The following is a 17,835-nucleotide window of genomic DNA, read 5'->3' as shown; positions in this document are numbered from 1 at the left end:
TGTCCAAGGAAAGTAACTTTCCGCTGAAGGAACTTATATTTGGCCCAGTTAAAAACTAACCCATTTTCTGCAGCAACCTTTAGAACGGCTTCCAGCTTTTCTAAACATTCCTCACAACTTTTCCCAGATATTATGAGATCATCTATGAATGTTCTTAATATTTTCTGCTTTACTAGATTGCGAAAAACAACTGTGATAAACCTCACAAAAACAGCGGGACCATTTTTCAGACCGAAAGGAACAAAATTGAATTCCCATTCACCATCTTCAGTTGCAAAAGCAGTGAATTTTTTGCTGCCTTCTTCCATGGGAACATGAAAAAACCCGTTCTTTAGGTCCAGCGTTATAAAAATCACGTCGTCTTCCAAATTATCCAAAACGGTCTCAATAAGTGGTATTGGAAATCCAGCTCGTTGATTCCCCTGTAGTCGATACATACTCTGAAAGCACCACCCTTCTTTTTAACTACAACGACTCGGCTGGTAAAAGGTGAACATGATGGTCGAATTATTCCTGATTTACTCCACTCATCAACCTGCTTCTTAACAACTTCAGCTTCATTGATTGGAAGACGTCGTGGAGTTGAATAGATAGGAGTCTCATCACTCAACGCAATCGTCATCGTAATCGGACAATGACTTACAGCTTTCGGCGTGAAACTCGAAATGAGCTCCTTGACTCGAGGCTCATATTGAATTGGGACTTCAATATCGTTTTTCTCATCTAAATCGATGTTCATGATGAAATTCCCGTCTTCTTTACCATAAAATGTCGTCTCTCCATCAACCATGACCACCTTAGCTTGTGCCATAACATCACGCCCGATTATTGCATCGACGCGAATGAAGTTGTCTGGAACTACGTGCATAATACCCATCAGCTTAACATTGTCTATCATCATATTAGCTTCAAAACTACCCAGAGTACTATGCTTTCCTGAACCTAGACCAACTAAATTTACCTTCTCTTTACCTAGATCAATATCAGCCAGCTTTACAAAACTATCTTTTCGAATTAAAGTAATTTCAGCACCAGAATCTATTAATGCTTTAAAAGGAATCCCGTTCACATAGATTTGTTTCAAATTAATTACGGAAAATGCATTAGCCTCTTTAGGTTTCACCGACGGACAGTTATTCGACATGTGGCCTGTCCCGCTACATCGAAAGCACTTAGTTGGAGAACGGCATTCTTTCCTCTGATGTTCAGAAGAACTGCAATTGAAGAAATGCAGAGAACCAGCACCTCGTGACATTTTACCGTAACCTTGCCCGCTATTTTTTGATGACGCTCCCGAACCGTTAACACCACCGCTACTACTGCCTACACTTCTACCACCACCAAAACTCGTTCCAACTTTGGCTTTAAATTTCAGAAAGAGTTCATATTTTTCGAAAAGTTCTAAAAAATTTCTGGCACCGTATAATATAAGTTTATGATCTTCACGTGCACCGATACCATTAATTATGTACGTAATCAACGAAATGTCATCTACGTCAGCTAACTGCCCGATTTCTTTCATTTTATAGACATACTCGCGAAAACTTTCGTCTTTTCCCATTTTTCGATTTTGAAGGCGCATATAAATGTCCGCTTTGCAAAAAGTTTTTTCAAATTCCGCACATAAAATTGTTCTAAATTCATTAAAGGACCTACAAGTGCACGTTTTCATAAAGCACTGCGCCGAACCTGTTAACTGTTTTCTAGCGAAAATTAACTTTTCTAGCTCTGACCATTTTAACAGCACTGCGACATCTTCAAACTCTGCAAACCATGACCTAATTGACAAACTATCGTCACCACTAAATTTCGAGATTAAGCCTTCCACATCTCTAACAGAAAAGCGAAAAGAATCACCATCAGCACCACGTGGAATATTCATAAGGCTCTGCTGACCACTATTTGATTGCTGGCCTTTTTTGCTAGCAAAATCTGCGTCCGATTCCTTAAGTCGATCAAATAAGACAGCTTTAACACCATTTGTGTCCAGCCCTCGTTTTAGCAACTCAGCTTTTAACTGCTCCACAGTCCATAAATCCATTAAAAAAAATATATATAAAAAAAAACTTAAAGCAAATAAATTTTATAGAATTTAAAATTTAATTTATAATGAATTTTATGTTGACTTTTAGGTTGAGCCCCCAAAGATGTAGGAACCAAATTACTTTTGTTTAAAAGAATAAAAGAAAGAATGTTCTTTATCTTAAAAAAATGTAAAGAAATTTTAATTCACAAGAATATTAATTAAATAAAACAAAGGTATTTAGGATGAACAGCTTAATTGAGGTCTTTACGGCTTGACGGCTTTGTTAATACTCCCCGAGTTGTTCAGTTGTTATCGCCAAACAGGTTTAGTATCATAAGCATAAGAAGAGAGTAGTGACGTCATACTAGGGACAGTGATGCCACTCAGCCTACATAGATAGTTCAGACAAATAAGAACAAATGTCCTTATTTCACGAAATTCCGAAATAGCTGAATATTGTGGAGAACTTTGCTTATATTCCTTAAAACTTCCTTAATAAGTTAATAATAAAATAACTGGAGCTCATTTAATTTTGCACAAAAAGGATTCAATTTTTTGTCATAAGACTCATGCACTAGGAGAGACTTTTTAAGCACATTAAGTAAAATTTTGGTAAAAGGTTAAAATTTTGAATTAAAATATCAAGTTTGATTTTGGAAAAATAAGAGCTAGAAACTTTCAGATAATGAGAAAGTCTTGAAACAGTTTAAGTAACGAAGTACAAAAAGATTCCAGTAAGTTAAAAATTGATTGCCTAAGTATATTCTTGGATGTTCAAATGGTAGCCATGTGCATTCTAGAGGACACAAGCGTCCACAGGTTTTTTTCTCACTTCCCCGCGGTGAACATCGGGCGCCTAGTACCTCAACTGAAGATTAGGTTCAAACCCCAGTGGAAAGTTGATGGGGGCAGCAAAGGAGAGATTGGGGAGAGGTGTTTCCAGTTAGGCACCTTTCCTTATCCAGACGGCAGCGGATGAATTCTCGAGATGGAATCAACGCAGGCGTCTACAGTTCCAGTAAGGTTGAACTACTTACTGAACACCTTATAGGGCTTCTTTGACATATTCGGAGCCTAGGCCTATAAGAAGCGGTTTATCCGACTCCAGTCCTTGGAGTTATACTAAGGATCTAGAACTCCAGGTTGCGCGTTGTGCCGTCGGGGTGACTTTCGGGCCACGTAAAAAATGTATAAGTTGCGAAGTACTAACAAGCCACGGATACGGATGGATTCACTGATGACAACCCACGCAACGAAATAAGGACAACGAACTTCGAACTAAGGTCCCTTTACAGATCACGTGAAGCTGAACAATCAGTGGAAGCCCTGAACTGCTTGAAGGCAGATATTACCAGAATCTAAGAAGTGCGATGGAATGGACCGGGAAAACGCAAACTAAAACACTGCGAAGAATACTACGGCGACTGCTATCGAAAACAAAGACAGCGTCTATTTGGGTGTGGATTTGTTGTTGGAACTAGACTCAGCAAAAAAGTCTTGAGTTTCAACAGTGTGAGCGAGCGCATCACGACAATTCGCATCAAGGCTAAATTCGCCTACATAAGCCTAATAAGCGTGCATGCCCCAACAGAGGAGAAAGATGAAGACACCAAAGACATATTCTTCGAGCTCTAGGACAAGACATAAGAGCAGTGCCTTGGTTATGACATTAAAATTGTCTTAGGAGATTTTAATGCCAAGCTAGGAAGAAAAGACATCACCACCGGATTCAGGCTGATCGATTTGGCTGCGGGGCGAGACGTTCTGGTAGCTAGTACGCAGTTCACAGTTCTCAATATCCACAAGGATACATGGAAATCTAATAATCAATCAACCGTCAACCAGATTGACCACATTGCGATCCACGCACGACACTTCTCCAGTATACAGGATATCCGAACATTCCGAGGGGCCAACATTGACTCGGACCACTACCTCGTTGTTTCCAAGGTACGGCTACGGATATCCAAAGCCAAAACAAGGAAGTACTGTGAGAAGATTCGACGTAAGACGACTACAATCGCAAGAGACTGCCATGTCCTTTTCCGATCGGGTCTCTAATAACCTCTTAAGGAGTCCTATGCTGCCTGCATTAAGCATTGAAAACGCCTCTGAAGTGCTAGGTTTCACACGGCCACCACAGCTAAACCCCTGCTTTGACGACGAATGCCGGCACGCGCACGCTGCGAAACAAGAGGCATACTAAACGGCGCTGCACAAAAGAACAAGAGATGCTCGCGAGCTCTACGAGCAGAAGAGGAGAGATGAACACCGGCTTCTTAGACGGAAAAAAAGAGAGCATGAGAAGCGCGCGATCGTGGAGGTAGAGGGACGTTACAACAGGAATGAGGTTCGTAAATTTTACCAAAAGGTAAAAAACACTCCCAAAGGTACCAGTCACGAACCAAAGCCTGTAGAGACGATCAGGGGAACATCGAAGTAGAACCGCAGTCTATGTTGAGAATATGGAAAGACAACTTCTCCAAATTATATAACGGTGATTAGAGAACCGAATTCCGCTGTAAGGAAGATAGAAAGAGTAAACCTAGGCGACGCAGATCAACACTTCTGCATTCCCGACCTCGACGAAGTGAAGATAGTTATATCTTAACTGAAGTTAAACAATGCTGCTGGAGCTGGCGGCATCGCTGCCAAACTATTTAAAGCTACAGGTTATGACTTGGTACGAAGCATGCACCAATTGATCTGCAAAATATGGTCGGAAGCAAGCATGTCCGATAAGCAGAATCTCAGCATATTGTGCCCGAAACATAAGAAAGCAGACCCTCTAAACTGCGCCAACTACAGAGGCATCAGTCTTCTTAACATTGCTTATAAGATCCTCTCTGCCGTATTATGTGAACATCTGAAGGCGTTCGTCAACAACCTGATAGGTCCTTATCTGTGTGGCTTCAAATATTCACACTACGGCAGATCTTGAAAAAAACCCAGGAGCTTCAAATCGATACCCAAAATCTCTTTATCGATTTTAAGGCCACGTATGACAGCATCCATAGGGAAGAGCTCTACACAGCAATGTCTAGCTTTGGCATCCCTATCAAACTTATCCGTTTGTGCAGAATGACGATGGAGAATGCACGCTGCTCTATCAAGTTCAGAAAAGATCTCACCGATGCATTTGATGTCAAAAAAGATTTTAGGCAAGGTGATGCACTGTCATGCGACTTCTTCAACATCGTTCTGAAAAGAATTGTGCAAAACTTAACAGTCAACCCTAGAGGAACAATCTTCCAAAGGTATATCCAACTACTCGGATACGCAGATGATATTGACATGATTGGAAGATCAAAGCGTGATGTCAGTGGAGCGTTTTTGAGCATTGCGACGGAAGCGGAGAAGATGGGTTTAGTGGTCAATGAGGGCAAGACCAAGTATATGCTGTCATCAAAAAAGTACACTGAACAAGGACATCTTATATAATACGTCACCATGGACAGCTATAACTTTGAGATATTTAAGGACTTTGTCTACCTAGGCAGTAGGCACCACTATTAATACATACAACGACACCAGCGCTGAAATTAAACGAAGAATAACTCTTGAAAATCGCTGTTTCTTTGGACTTAGAAGGCAATTGAAAAGTAAAGTCCTCTCTCGAGCATCTAAAATCACCATCTATAAGACACTCATCATCCCGGTTCTCATTTATGGCGCTGAGGCCTGGACCCTGTCAAAGAAAGATGAGAGCGCCTTTGAAAGCTTCGAAACAAAAATTCTTCTTGTGAGTTTTGGTCCAGTGTGCATAGATGGAGAATGGAGGAGAAGATATAACGACGAGCTGTACGGGATGTACAGCGGAACTGGCCTGGTTAACAGAATTAAAGTCCAACGGCTTAGATGGCTAGGTCATGAAGAATAAATGGAGATCAACGCTCCAGCCCAGGAGGTCTTCAAATCCAGTCCCGAGGGACGGCGCAGTAGAGGAAGACCGCGACTCAGGTGGCGCACTCAGGTGGGTGAAAACCTAAACCAACTTGCTGCTGAAGAATACCAAACAATTTCCAGACATTAAGAAGAATAAAGCCTCGGGACAGTGTTTCCGGAAATCAAGAAGGCCTCTTGAGCCGATATGGTCTTAAAGAGAATGCAAAGTTTTGTAACTATAAATTTTACCTAAAGTGAATTATTAATTAAGAAATAAAAACCATTTGTATAGGTCTTTCATTGATTGGTCTTGATTAATCTTTGTTTTTTGTTCGGTAAGTATCCTACACTAATCGGTATCAATTATAGATTTCTATAGAATAAAAAAGTGATTCCTGAGTATTTTGTAGAAATTCAAAAAACTCCGCAAAAAAAATTGACAATAGAGAAACAAAATTAAGGACAGTATTGAAACCAAAACTGGTACAAAGGTTCTCATAGAAATATTATTTCTGTTAGACATAGATACCCGAAAATAAACCCCATTAATGGAACATTCTTATGGTATCTCATGTATCACCAATAAAATTTTGCTGATATTTTAGGAGAACAGACAGAATTAGGAAAAAACGGTATTCAGTCTGTGCCATAAACAAGAAGAAGCCTACTCTCTGTTTCAGGTTTGAGCAAAATGCCAAAATTTCAAAATTTCATGACAGAAAGGACATAAATTGCTTGTGAACACTAAAACAAAATAAATAAACACATTTGGCTATAAAATTCTTTAAAAAAAATTCAACAATTCAAATACCAACCTAAATGACACACACGTTGTTGTTGTTGTTTTGTGTGTGTTTTGGGGAGTGCTTAAGCTTATATTATGTTGGTTATTCAAAATATCCCTTGAATACTCTATTGTTGGTTCATTTGGTGCTGAATTTGCTTTCCACTGTCACCGCTGCTGTCACCACATCACAGGCAATAATATTACCGTTTAACGACATTTCGCGGTCACCATATTGGCCATCATATAGAACACTAACACACATACTTCTGTAGAACTCACATATAGCACGAAATAGAGCCATTTCCACAAATCCCTGCATTGCCATTTTGCTCACACCATCATACCTATTCTATTCTGATGTCCTATATTCATTTTCATATACAAGTGAGTATGGAGCCGTAAGAAGGACATAGGGACAGGGTAAAAAAGGACACAGGACACAAACTGCCAATTTTATAAGAGAGCGAGAAATTCAGACTGAGTATTTTGAAACTCAACTCAATTATTGTCGTTTTTCGTCCACCCAACGAACGCTAGCAGCGCCAGGACTAGCACCAGAGCAGCAATTCTTAAGTCCTGTCATTATAAACGACACAATGAAGCGAAAAAATATGGGTTAGCTTGAATGGCGAAAGCGACTATAAAATGCCAAACGAGCGCGGTGCTCGCACATGCACATTATGGGCTAATAAAGAAAACAATTTAATAAATTGCCGCCGCCCAGGAAGGATATGCGACGAACGACTACCACAACCATAGACCGAGAGAATGGTGGTAATGAGAAGGAGGAAGGCGATGTCCTCGATCCTGATGGCGATATGGTGATGCAGGTTTTTCTATATTTCTATGAAGCTCGTATTCTTTTCGATTTTATTTTCAAATTCAGATTTGTTTGCATTGTAAGCAGGAAATAAATGAGAATGCAAGGATAATCGATTAAAAATCAGAACAACAACCAACGTTTGGCAGGCCATAAGGATATAAGAGGTTGGTGGTTCGGGAAAGCAGGAATTGGAGATAAATATATATATGAAACCCTTTTACCACACTATCTTAAAAGCTTACATGTCATTATGACTATACGACGACGATGAGAATATAGACGTTTATAGTTCTGAACAGTATATCCAGAGACATAGGGCGAGCACCATAATATGAAGGTTTTCCGGTTCTGCGGTTTGGAAAGGTATGGTTTTGTTGTTTATTTGCCACAATGAATATTGCAAAACCATACACAAAAGATATTCCTTGCCAATATGTCCTTCGTCGTTTCCGAACCGAACGTCGAACGCCACCATCAACATCGCCATCACCCTCACCATCACCATCACTATCGTCCTTGCAGATACATAGATATTTTCAATATAAGAGTCCTGGGGGCTGCCGCACTTAATCTCTGATGGAAAATCTCTAGTAATGATTGCTATTTTTCCGCGCTGTCTTTATGAGTTCATATTTACTCCCAGCTTATCTTTAGAGAGGGAAGTATTATTTTGTTTTCTAGGATCCTGCAGATACTCGTAGGTGGTAGATATGTTTGTGTTTACTGTACAATTGTTGTTTATACCATACATGTACATATGGCAATGTACTGAAAGGTTTTGAGAAATGTATTGTATCCTGGTGGCGGGCGGACGGTGGGTGATGATGATGGGGTATGGTAAATGAGTATCGAACTACCATTGCAGTTCCTTTCCTGTACTGATGCATGCTCAATATCGAACAGAGTGACTCTAATGCATTTTAATGGGAACATGGTGGAGCTCCGTCGGTATAACTGCTGATGGTCGGATGTGAAGAACAGTTTCACAATGGGAAAAATGTATATATATTTTGTTCTTCTCCCGTCACCCACCTCTGTTGTTGTTTTTGTTCAAATGTTTTATATTGTTTTTTATTTTGCTTCGTCTTCTTACTTTGGAAGTTGTTTGCATTAAGGTTTTTGTATTTCAATAAACGAACAGACTGTGGGGAAGTTGTGGGAGCACATTCCAAAGTAATTGATTTGATAATTCTGAACGATTCTTTTTGTCGCCTTGTTTCACGAAGAGCTGGACATCTACCCACAAAATAAAATATGTCTTCTCTTTTTAATATGATACATAATATCGGAAGGTCATCTCGGTGTGACCTATGATTAAGCGGAAAAAGTTCTAACCTCGCCCTTAGCATCATTGAGATAGATTCTACGCCTAGTTCGTCTCTGAAGTAGTTTGCATGTTGAAGGTTATAGTTGAGTGCACTGTACACCGATCTGTAAAGGGATCCTATTGCTTCACTTTCATACTTATTCCTGCGGTTTATAACTGTGTTGGAAAAGATCTCGTAGAGTCTTTGTTTCCAGTAATTGGGAGGCTCTTGGTCTAGGCTTAGATCGAAATGTGCATGATCCAGCCACTCATCATACCATCCATTTTTTCTGCTCACTGTTATCATCATGATCTTCTTTGGAAGTCGACCTTCATCCATGTTTAAGACCTTTATAATGTAATCAGACTGTAATTTTAGTTTTTTTATGTATAACGGTGATAATCCAGTTTCCAGGTTCAACACATAGTTTGGTGTGTTCAATCATAGTCTGAGTAAAAGTTTTTCAACTTCATCATATTGTTGACCTTCACATAATTGCGCTGCGTAAAGCATGATTGATTCTGCAACAGATTCAAAAACTTTAAATTTCGTGCTATGGTTTAGATATTTGTTGGAAAAACACATCTTCAAAGTTGAGTTTATTGCAGGTTTTGCCTTTGCAAGCTTATCTTTTAAGTGTTTTTCCATTTTTAAATTGCAGGTGAAGATTACTCCAAGGTACTTGTATTCGTTGACAACTTCAAGTTTTTCGATATTGTAGTGCCATTTCCATTCGCTCGAAGTCTGCCTCTCCCTCTACTGAAGATCATGATCGTCGACTTCTCTTGGTTGACTACTAAGTTCCATTTGGCACATTATTCGCATAATCGGTTTATCATCAGTTGTAGCGTTTCCGGTGAATGAGCTAGAATCACTATATCATCTGCAAACAGAAGTGCTTTGATAGTTGTACTGCTGACTTCAATTCCACAAGTCCATAACATCGTAGATAAATAGCGCAAACAGCAAAGGGCTTAGAGTACAACCTTGCCTCACTTCAATTTTTGTTTCAAACCATTTTGATACTACTTCACCATCCCAGACAGCAGCCTATTTATCTTAAAGTAGATTTTCTATGACTCTTCCAAATTTGTGAGACATTCCCTTGTAGTACAATTTGTACATCAACGATCTATCGACTGTGTCGAATGCAGCCTTGAAATCCACAAAGAACGCGTATAATTTATTTAACTGCGCTGCAAAAGATTCAGCTACATTGCGAAGTACAAAAATGTGGTCGACAGTTGAGTATCCCGCTCTAAATCCCGCTTGGTACTCTTAGAGCATATTGTTGTTATTGATCCAAGATGTAAGGCGCCGCGCCGCCGTTGTAAAATAGTCGTAAAAATTTTGTACGATACGTTTAAAAAGGCTATACCCCTATAGTTGTTTGGATCAGATTGGGAGCCCTTTTTATAGATTGGGAATATTAAAGCTTTCTTAAAATCTCGAGGCATATTACCCTTCTCAAGGATGTCATTGCTTAAGTTTGTTACTGTTTGTATGAGCTTTATAGAGCCGAACTTATAGAATTCACCCGGAATGCGATCCAACCCTATTGCTTTGCCATTTTGCAGATCTTTGATCACCGCATTCGTTTCTGTCGCTGTAATTTGTGCATCCAGTATGTCGTCTTCAAAGCAGGGAGAAGCAAATTGAATGGAGTTTATACAGCTTTGTGAATTTAACAGCGTTTTGAAGTGAAAGCATAATAAAGATGCATTTAAGTTTTTGCTTATGGTGAGTCTCGTTCCATTAATGTTACGCACTACATTCCAAAAGTATGCTGAATGTTTGCAATTTGCAAGGTTTCTAGCTTTTTCCAAGCGAACGTTCGTTTCCTAGCTTGCATGTATTCTGCATCAAACCATGGTTGCACAACGGTTCTTCGGTTGGTTTCGTTCTCTTGCTTGCTCCCTTGACTTGATTTCTTGTGATGAAAGGGATATATCTAACTTTTCTCTGTAAACAGAACATTGTGCTGTGAAAAAACGTCTGCTTTACACAAAAGTTAAAAATTGTAACAAAACAAAATGTCAAAACTGTGTTAAATAAATGAATCTTAATCTTAAAAATCTAATTTTAAAAATCTTACACAAAAGTTACATGAAAAATTCATCTATTGTGTGGGAAAGCGGAAGTCACGTTCGTCCTGGACGATCAAGTATAGATATTTCTATGACTCGTAGACCACGGTATGTCGGATCAATTACTTGAAAACCTTTGGGATTGTAAATGCGTTCATTTTGTGCAGCAATGAATTTCGATATTTTATGCAGGACCTTTGCGTAATGCGTTTCTGAGCTTTTCCATTTAAGCTTTGGCAAAAGCTTCAGCTCTACTGTTTCCTCTCATTCCATAGTTTCAACTCCAAATTCTAAAATTAACGGCTGATGTTCTGAATAAAGTGCTTCTCCTGCCTCGAAATTCGTAATCTACGAGTTCCATCCACCATTAGTGAGTGAAATTCTTAGTGAGTGTAGAAGAACAAGGACACCGCTGATTTAACATCTTGGCATTGTCAACTATCAAACCAGCAACAACCATTGAAAGTTTCCATGCAGCTAAAAATAAAAACACCTTAAATAAGAGGATTAGAATGTTAAATCTCTATTATCTAGATATTTCTTTAACGGAGCTGGGTCTTCTCTAGACACAAAATAAATTGTAGTTATTAATCAAAATTACTTTATTTGATTTCAATTCAAATATATTTGCCAACAATTTTCATTAGAACTTATTTAAGATAATTTTAAAGTTCAAATTCAAGATTTTTAGTCTTGGTCCCCTATCTCTTGAGCAGCTTTGTTCATAACTCATACGAAATCTTAGCATAATTTAAAGACTTTTGTTTCTCATAGAAAAATTTATCTAAACTGAAGTATATATTCACATAAGCTTTATGAACTCAGAGTTTTCTTTTAAGAGAAAGGATTGCTATACAAAAATAAATTTAATTTTAAAAGTCGAAGACAGGTAATTGAAGTCAAAAGTAAAGAGGTAAAATACTTGCTCTTGGTTTTGATGAATCCCTTTTTTGTTGAATTATAAATTGGATGGACTGTTTACTACAAGCTCTGTTAGATAGATTCAAGTCTGTCAGCCACAATATTAACGCTGGTGTACCTCAGGGCTCTGGTCTGTCTCCTATACTCTTTCTCGTTTTTATTAATGATCTCCTTTCCGAAACTTTTAATACACTAACTTTCTTTGCTGACGAACGTATCTTAAATTTTTCATAGAAGAAATTTCTCTTCAGGACGAAACAAATTAAGCATTCTATTCTTCACTGTTGTTTTATTAAATTTTGTTTTTAACTTTCAAATTATTAAGTTGAGGGTCTGCTCTGATGACTCAAAAATTAACTAAAATCCATTTGTATGTTAAAATTCATGCAAGTAGCAAATATTTCACATTATTTATTGGCCGTATCCGCCAAGATATTTTACTGATAATAAATATTTAAGAATCACATTTTAAAAATAAACATTAAAATGTGCTTCAGAAATATTTTGTTGGTTTATAAGCATTATAAGAAAAATATCCTTAAATGCACGTTCAAAAGCAAACATACTGAGAGAATGCACACTGTAGTATTGTTGCAGCACACAAAAAACCGATTGCAAATTCTCAATCAATCCAAGAAGTAAAAATAACATGTAATAATACAAAAGGACACGTTTCTTTTGCAGAGAATAAGTTTCAATAACAAGTAAACTAAACAAAAAATAAAATAAACAATACCGAAGGATTGTATTTTCAACAAAGATTGTTTGAATAGTTATTCAAAATTATTACACGACTTAAAAACAAAAAAAAATCTTTATCTAAATGGGTTTTCTATTAATAGGTTCAAAAACACTGCAGAAATGCAAATGAAACAACAACAGCAAAAAGGAAGGAAATATCATAACGTTATCCTTTGTTCAGATGAAAATCAAATGAATATTTAAAGTTCGCTCAATGGAAAAACTGCTGTTGCTACTGCTGCTTATGCTGATGTTAAAACGAATAAAAAAGCATCAAAATATCAAGCGATGTCTAGCAACATCTTAAAGGAGTATATATGGAAGCAAACACTCCAGTGGAACAGATTTCTAACAACCATCAATTGATAAATTATCTTCACAAGCTAGTTGCTAACAAAAAGTAGCTCTAGAATGGAGGACACTTCGAAACAGGGCCTATATTATTTTTCTATTGAAAATATCAGTAACTACTTTATTAAAGCCTTAGAAAGCTTATATCAAGAGTGGAAATGTGCCCAAAGATATCAAAGATACTCACTTTTTGAACCCGAAAATAAGGTTTTCCTACTTGATGTCTGTTTTGATAGATTTTCCTGATTTATCAGCAATCTTTTTTTTCTGTTCAAACTGGGTGTGAATTATGATTTTACAGACAAAATTACCAAGGCATTCATTCGAGTTTGTTCAGAGTTCTTGAAAATAAAAGTATCCATCTCCGTAGACACTGATTGTATCATCGAATACAAAATCAAATCATCATTGTACCCTTTTATTCCCTTTTTGTCATCATCCTTATGAAATTAATGTCCTTTTTGTTATGTTGTTGCGATGTACAAATTTCATAAATGCCAATTGAAAATACTCACTAAAAGTGGAAGAAGAGAGAAAGAGTGAACGCATTTCACTGCCATCATCAAGCACTCAACTGAACTCAAATCAAAGGATAATGAATGAGGTGCTTCTGTTGCTACTGCTCCTGCTCCTGCTTTTGTTCGTACACCGAACCGCGAACACGAAAGTATAAAAGCCTTTCAAATTTTGTAACTTTATAGATAAAACATCATCCACTGATGATAGGGCTGCTGATGGAATGAAAAAGGACTCTTTCCTCAAACCTTCTTTTGTATAATCACAATTTTTGATAGCAGGAAATTTGGCCAAAATTATTTAAGGTTCTATAAATGCGTTACTCCTGTGCCAAATTTAACCAAACCATCATCGAGTTGAGTTGAGTCGAGTCGAATTCAACAACGATGACACCATTTCTAAATACATATACATATATAAATTCCATTTCTTGTGCTCTTTAGAAAATGTAATGCTTAAAACGGCGGCGAAATTAGATTTTAGCCACTTAAACCCTGCCACAGAGTGGCGCCCGAGAAGGGAATAGCGTGCGTGCGCTCAAAGCCCTTGGATCCTTTTGATGTTATATACGAATTGAATTATGCAAATTGCTTTTGGGGGAAAAGAAGCGTTATTTCTGTTTTCTGTTTTATTATTATATACATTTTTTTTTCATTTGCTTCTGATGGTTCAAGTCGATTCGACGACAACGACAACGAAAACGGCGAGATGGTTGCTTGGTTTTTGGAAAGACATCGTCGCTGTCGTTTTTGTCGTCATCGTCGCCATCGTCGTCGCCTTCGTCGTCTTACTTAGTCGAAGATTGAAAAATGTTTGACAAAAAAAAATTGAGCCAAAGGGATTTGAAATTACTTTGTTTGATATCCCTTTTGGCAGAATATCATAGTGAGGGACGTCGTCGTCCTCGTTGGTATTGTCGTTGTCGTTGCCGTTGTCGTCGAGTAATAGGATCACCATCAAGAAGACGTCACGCACATGTGCACGCATTCATTCACTCAAAAAACGCTTAATTTAATCAGACTTTTGCATTGAATATCCTTTGGAATGAGCAAAAGGCAACGCAACGACAACGAGGACTAGGACGACAACGAAGCCAACCACTGACGACGCCAACGACATCAGCAATTAGAGCGGCAAAAAGCACACGCAGTTTATTCATGCACGACGCACTTCGACGACAAACGACCGAATGTTGACGCATCAGCGGTAGTGTGGTCAAATACGCGTAAACAGAATCCCTTTTCTCTCTTGAATGTCATTTTGCTGCGATTTAAAACCAACCAGAGGTCAAATGAGTTACACAAGTTGAGCAGACGTGGAAGCAGTAACATGTTGTAAAAGCTCTAAGCAATACACCATAAGGGATTTTGGTATCCAAGTAAACATAAATGTTGACTACGAATTAAGGTTGTGTATATTTTTGGAATACACAGAATATTTCTAGGGAACAATTTATAGACACAAATAGAAAAATATTGGTGTAAAGTCGGGAATGCAGGTTTTTTAATGCAGTTTCTGGAACCACTAAGTATTGAAATTAAATGGTTTTCAGGACTGATAAGTTTTAAGCAAAATACTGGATATAAAACAGGATTTTATTAGAAGTGACCCATTTTCTAATGAGGTTCTTATCAAAACACAAAATGTAAAACAAACAAGGTTGGTCCTAGGACACTTCCTTGTGGTACACCGGTTTCAACTTTCTTTACTCTCGAGTAATTTTTGTCGAACAATTTTCTAAAAAATCCATTGGTATCAAAATACTTCAGTATTGCTGACATCTCCTTTAATTTTAAAAATGTTTAGTTCTTCCTTAACAATATTTGTAAGTCTTTTTTAAATTAACTCTTGTTTAACCGACAACTAGAAAGTATCAAGCTACACCAAACGCAAAACGTAAGTATGAAATTACAATATTATCTTCTGAATTTTGAAACAAACCGTTTTTCTAATCTTTCCCTAAAGAAAAATCCAAAATTTCAATTTAAAACTATAAAAGAAGACAAAACTTTAAAAAAAAAATATTGCGTATACGCCCCAGTGAACCAACATTACTTTGCAGTAATGCAAAGAGTGCCAACTGAAAGATACTTTCACAAAGTAACACAAAAATAAGATAAAAAAAAAAAACAAAAATATCCAATACCATTATAGGAGATTCACAAGGACATCGCATCGCACTCTTGAAGAGTGCAGCAAATCGCAATTTGACTCCTTTGTTGATTTGAAAATTTCTTCATGAATAAACTCTAAATTTCTGGATGATGATGGACTGCATCAGAAGAAGATTGAAGCGAGCTAAAAAGTTCTTTTTTTTCTGTCAAAGATATACTCGACTTGTATGTTATATACACATCGCATAGTTACAACTTGCATCACAGTGTAGAAGATAAATTTAAGCTCTTCAAAGGTATATTCTCGCACTAAGCTGAAAAGATTTGATTTCATTGTGATGAAATGAAGAAGGACATTTATCCTTGAATAAAACTTAAGATTTAAATCTGAGAAACTGGAGACGTACAAGGACAAGGATTTCTTATGTTTTTCTTGCTGTTGCTGTTTTCTTTTTTTTTATTTTTTTTCTTTGCTCTTGTTAAGCTGATTTCTTTATTGAATCCTTTTTTATGCATTGCTGTCCACTTAAAGAAACCATCCCCCATCTTAACTCGGACCACCGACCGCCAGCCAGAGAAAAAGCAACAAAATAAGATCTTCTTCAATTTTTATCCTGATTGATGAAGGGTTTATCGTTAGCATAAACAGAAAACACACATGTCAAATGTCACAACATAGTGTGAATCACCGGTACAATACATCAGTGAAAAAGGACATGAAATTAAGTTGATTCAACGGAGCTTATCCCTGTGGGTCCTTTTGCATTACTCTATACTCTATCCTAGTTTGAGCTCGTTTGTTGTGTAGGCTTCTTGTAGGTTGTCTCCATTTATTCTTACCCAAAAATTGTCTTGGATCATTATTAAGGAGACATGCCATTTATTTTACTCATCACATTTATACTACACCACACCCTCCCACAAACACACATACATACATTTAACACACACATCTCTAAAAATCCCATATTGTCGCAATAATATTTTATTATGATTTATAATCACGTGGGCATATCCTTCCATTAACGGCAGCGTCTCAATTTATTACAAGTTCTTCTTCTTTTTCGTCCTTTTCGTCCTTTTTGCCCTCGCCAACTTCTTCTTTGTGGGCTTCGTTAGATGTTGGTCGTTTATTTTCTAACTCGAGTGAGTTGTCTTCGTTTATTTTCCTTTAGGCAGAATTACTAATTCTTTGATTTGAAAGGATAACATAGTTTTGTTTTGTTTTGCTATGTTTTTTTTTTGTGTATGTTTTATTTTGTTATTTCTGTTCTAGACATTTGGGTAAAAGTAAAAAGAAGAGTAAAAGTTTTGGATTTGTGTGATTTGATTGATGAATTAATGGCGACATGGTTCGTTTGGTATAATGTTGTCATATTGTATTTTCAGTTGTCATCATCACACTTTACTTCTGGCTGTTTCACATTTACAAAAACATTACTTTATACCAAAGAAATGGAGGGAGGAGTGGAAGAGGGTCATGTGGGATGTGGTAGAAAAAAATATATGTCATTTAAATTAAGTTATTTGCCAGGAAGTGTGTATAGGGTAGTGCAGTGCCTGTGGCGGGATGATTAAAGTATAGGGCTTTTGTTCTTCAATTCAATCAGCCCATAACCACCAAAAAAGCTCGTTTACGCTCATCAAAAAAATTTCTTAGAAAATTATAGTCATAAAGGAGAATTTTCTTTTAATTATGTTTAATAATAGAAAGAAAGTTGAAGAACCCTTCTAACACCTCTTTTCTTAAGGCAATTAAATAGTTTTCCAATAAGTTGTTTTAATTTGGATATGTCGCTTCTTTAGAAGTTTTTACTTTTAAAAATGATGTTCAAATGGTAGACGTGTGCATTCAAGAGGACACAAGCGTCCGCAGGTTTTTCTAAAAGCCCACCTCTGTTTATCAACTCTTACTCTCACCTTTCCACGGTGAATATTGGGTGTCTAGTACCTCAACTGGAGATTGGGTTCTAACCCCAGTTAAAAGTTGTTGGGGGCAGCAAACGAGAGAGAGGTGGTGAGGTGTTTCCACTAAGGAACTTTTCCTTTTCCTAACGGCAGCTGACGAATTCTCGAGATGAAATCAACGATGGCGTCTACAGTTCCAGTAAGGTTCAACAACTAAGTGAACACCTTATAGGGCTTCTACGTTTTATTCTGGGCCCAGGCCTATAAGGAGCGTTTCATCCGTCTTCTCGTTCTAGGAGTTATACTAAGGATTTGGCTCTCCAGGTTAGGGGTTGTGCCGTCATCATAGTTGCGAAGCGCCAACAAGCC

The 17,835-nt window shown here is 37.5% G+C and overlaps 1 protein-coding gene across 1 annotated transcript; it reads right to left on the bottom strand.

Annotated features, from left to right (window-relative positions):
* Window positions 1-352: 352 nt before the first annotated feature.
* Window positions 353-2,041, bottom strand: LOC129950803 (uncharacterized). Its single transcript, XM_056062721.1, has one exon. It carries the CDS (start codon window positions 2,039-2,041, stop codon window positions 353-355), a length of 1,689 nt encoding a protein of 562 aa, XP_055918696.1.
* Window positions 2,042-17,835: the final 15,794 nt, after the last annotated feature.

This window comes from Eupeodes corollae, chromosome 3 (genome assembly GCF_945859685.1).
Source record: "Eupeodes corollae chromosome 3, idEupCoro1.1, whole genome shotgun sequence".
Taxonomy (NCBI): domain Eukaryota; kingdom Metazoa; phylum Arthropoda; class Insecta; order Diptera; family Syrphidae; genus Eupeodes; species Eupeodes corollae.
Note: the sequence above shows the minus strand (reverse complement) of the source record. Positions and strands in the feature narration are given on the sequence as shown.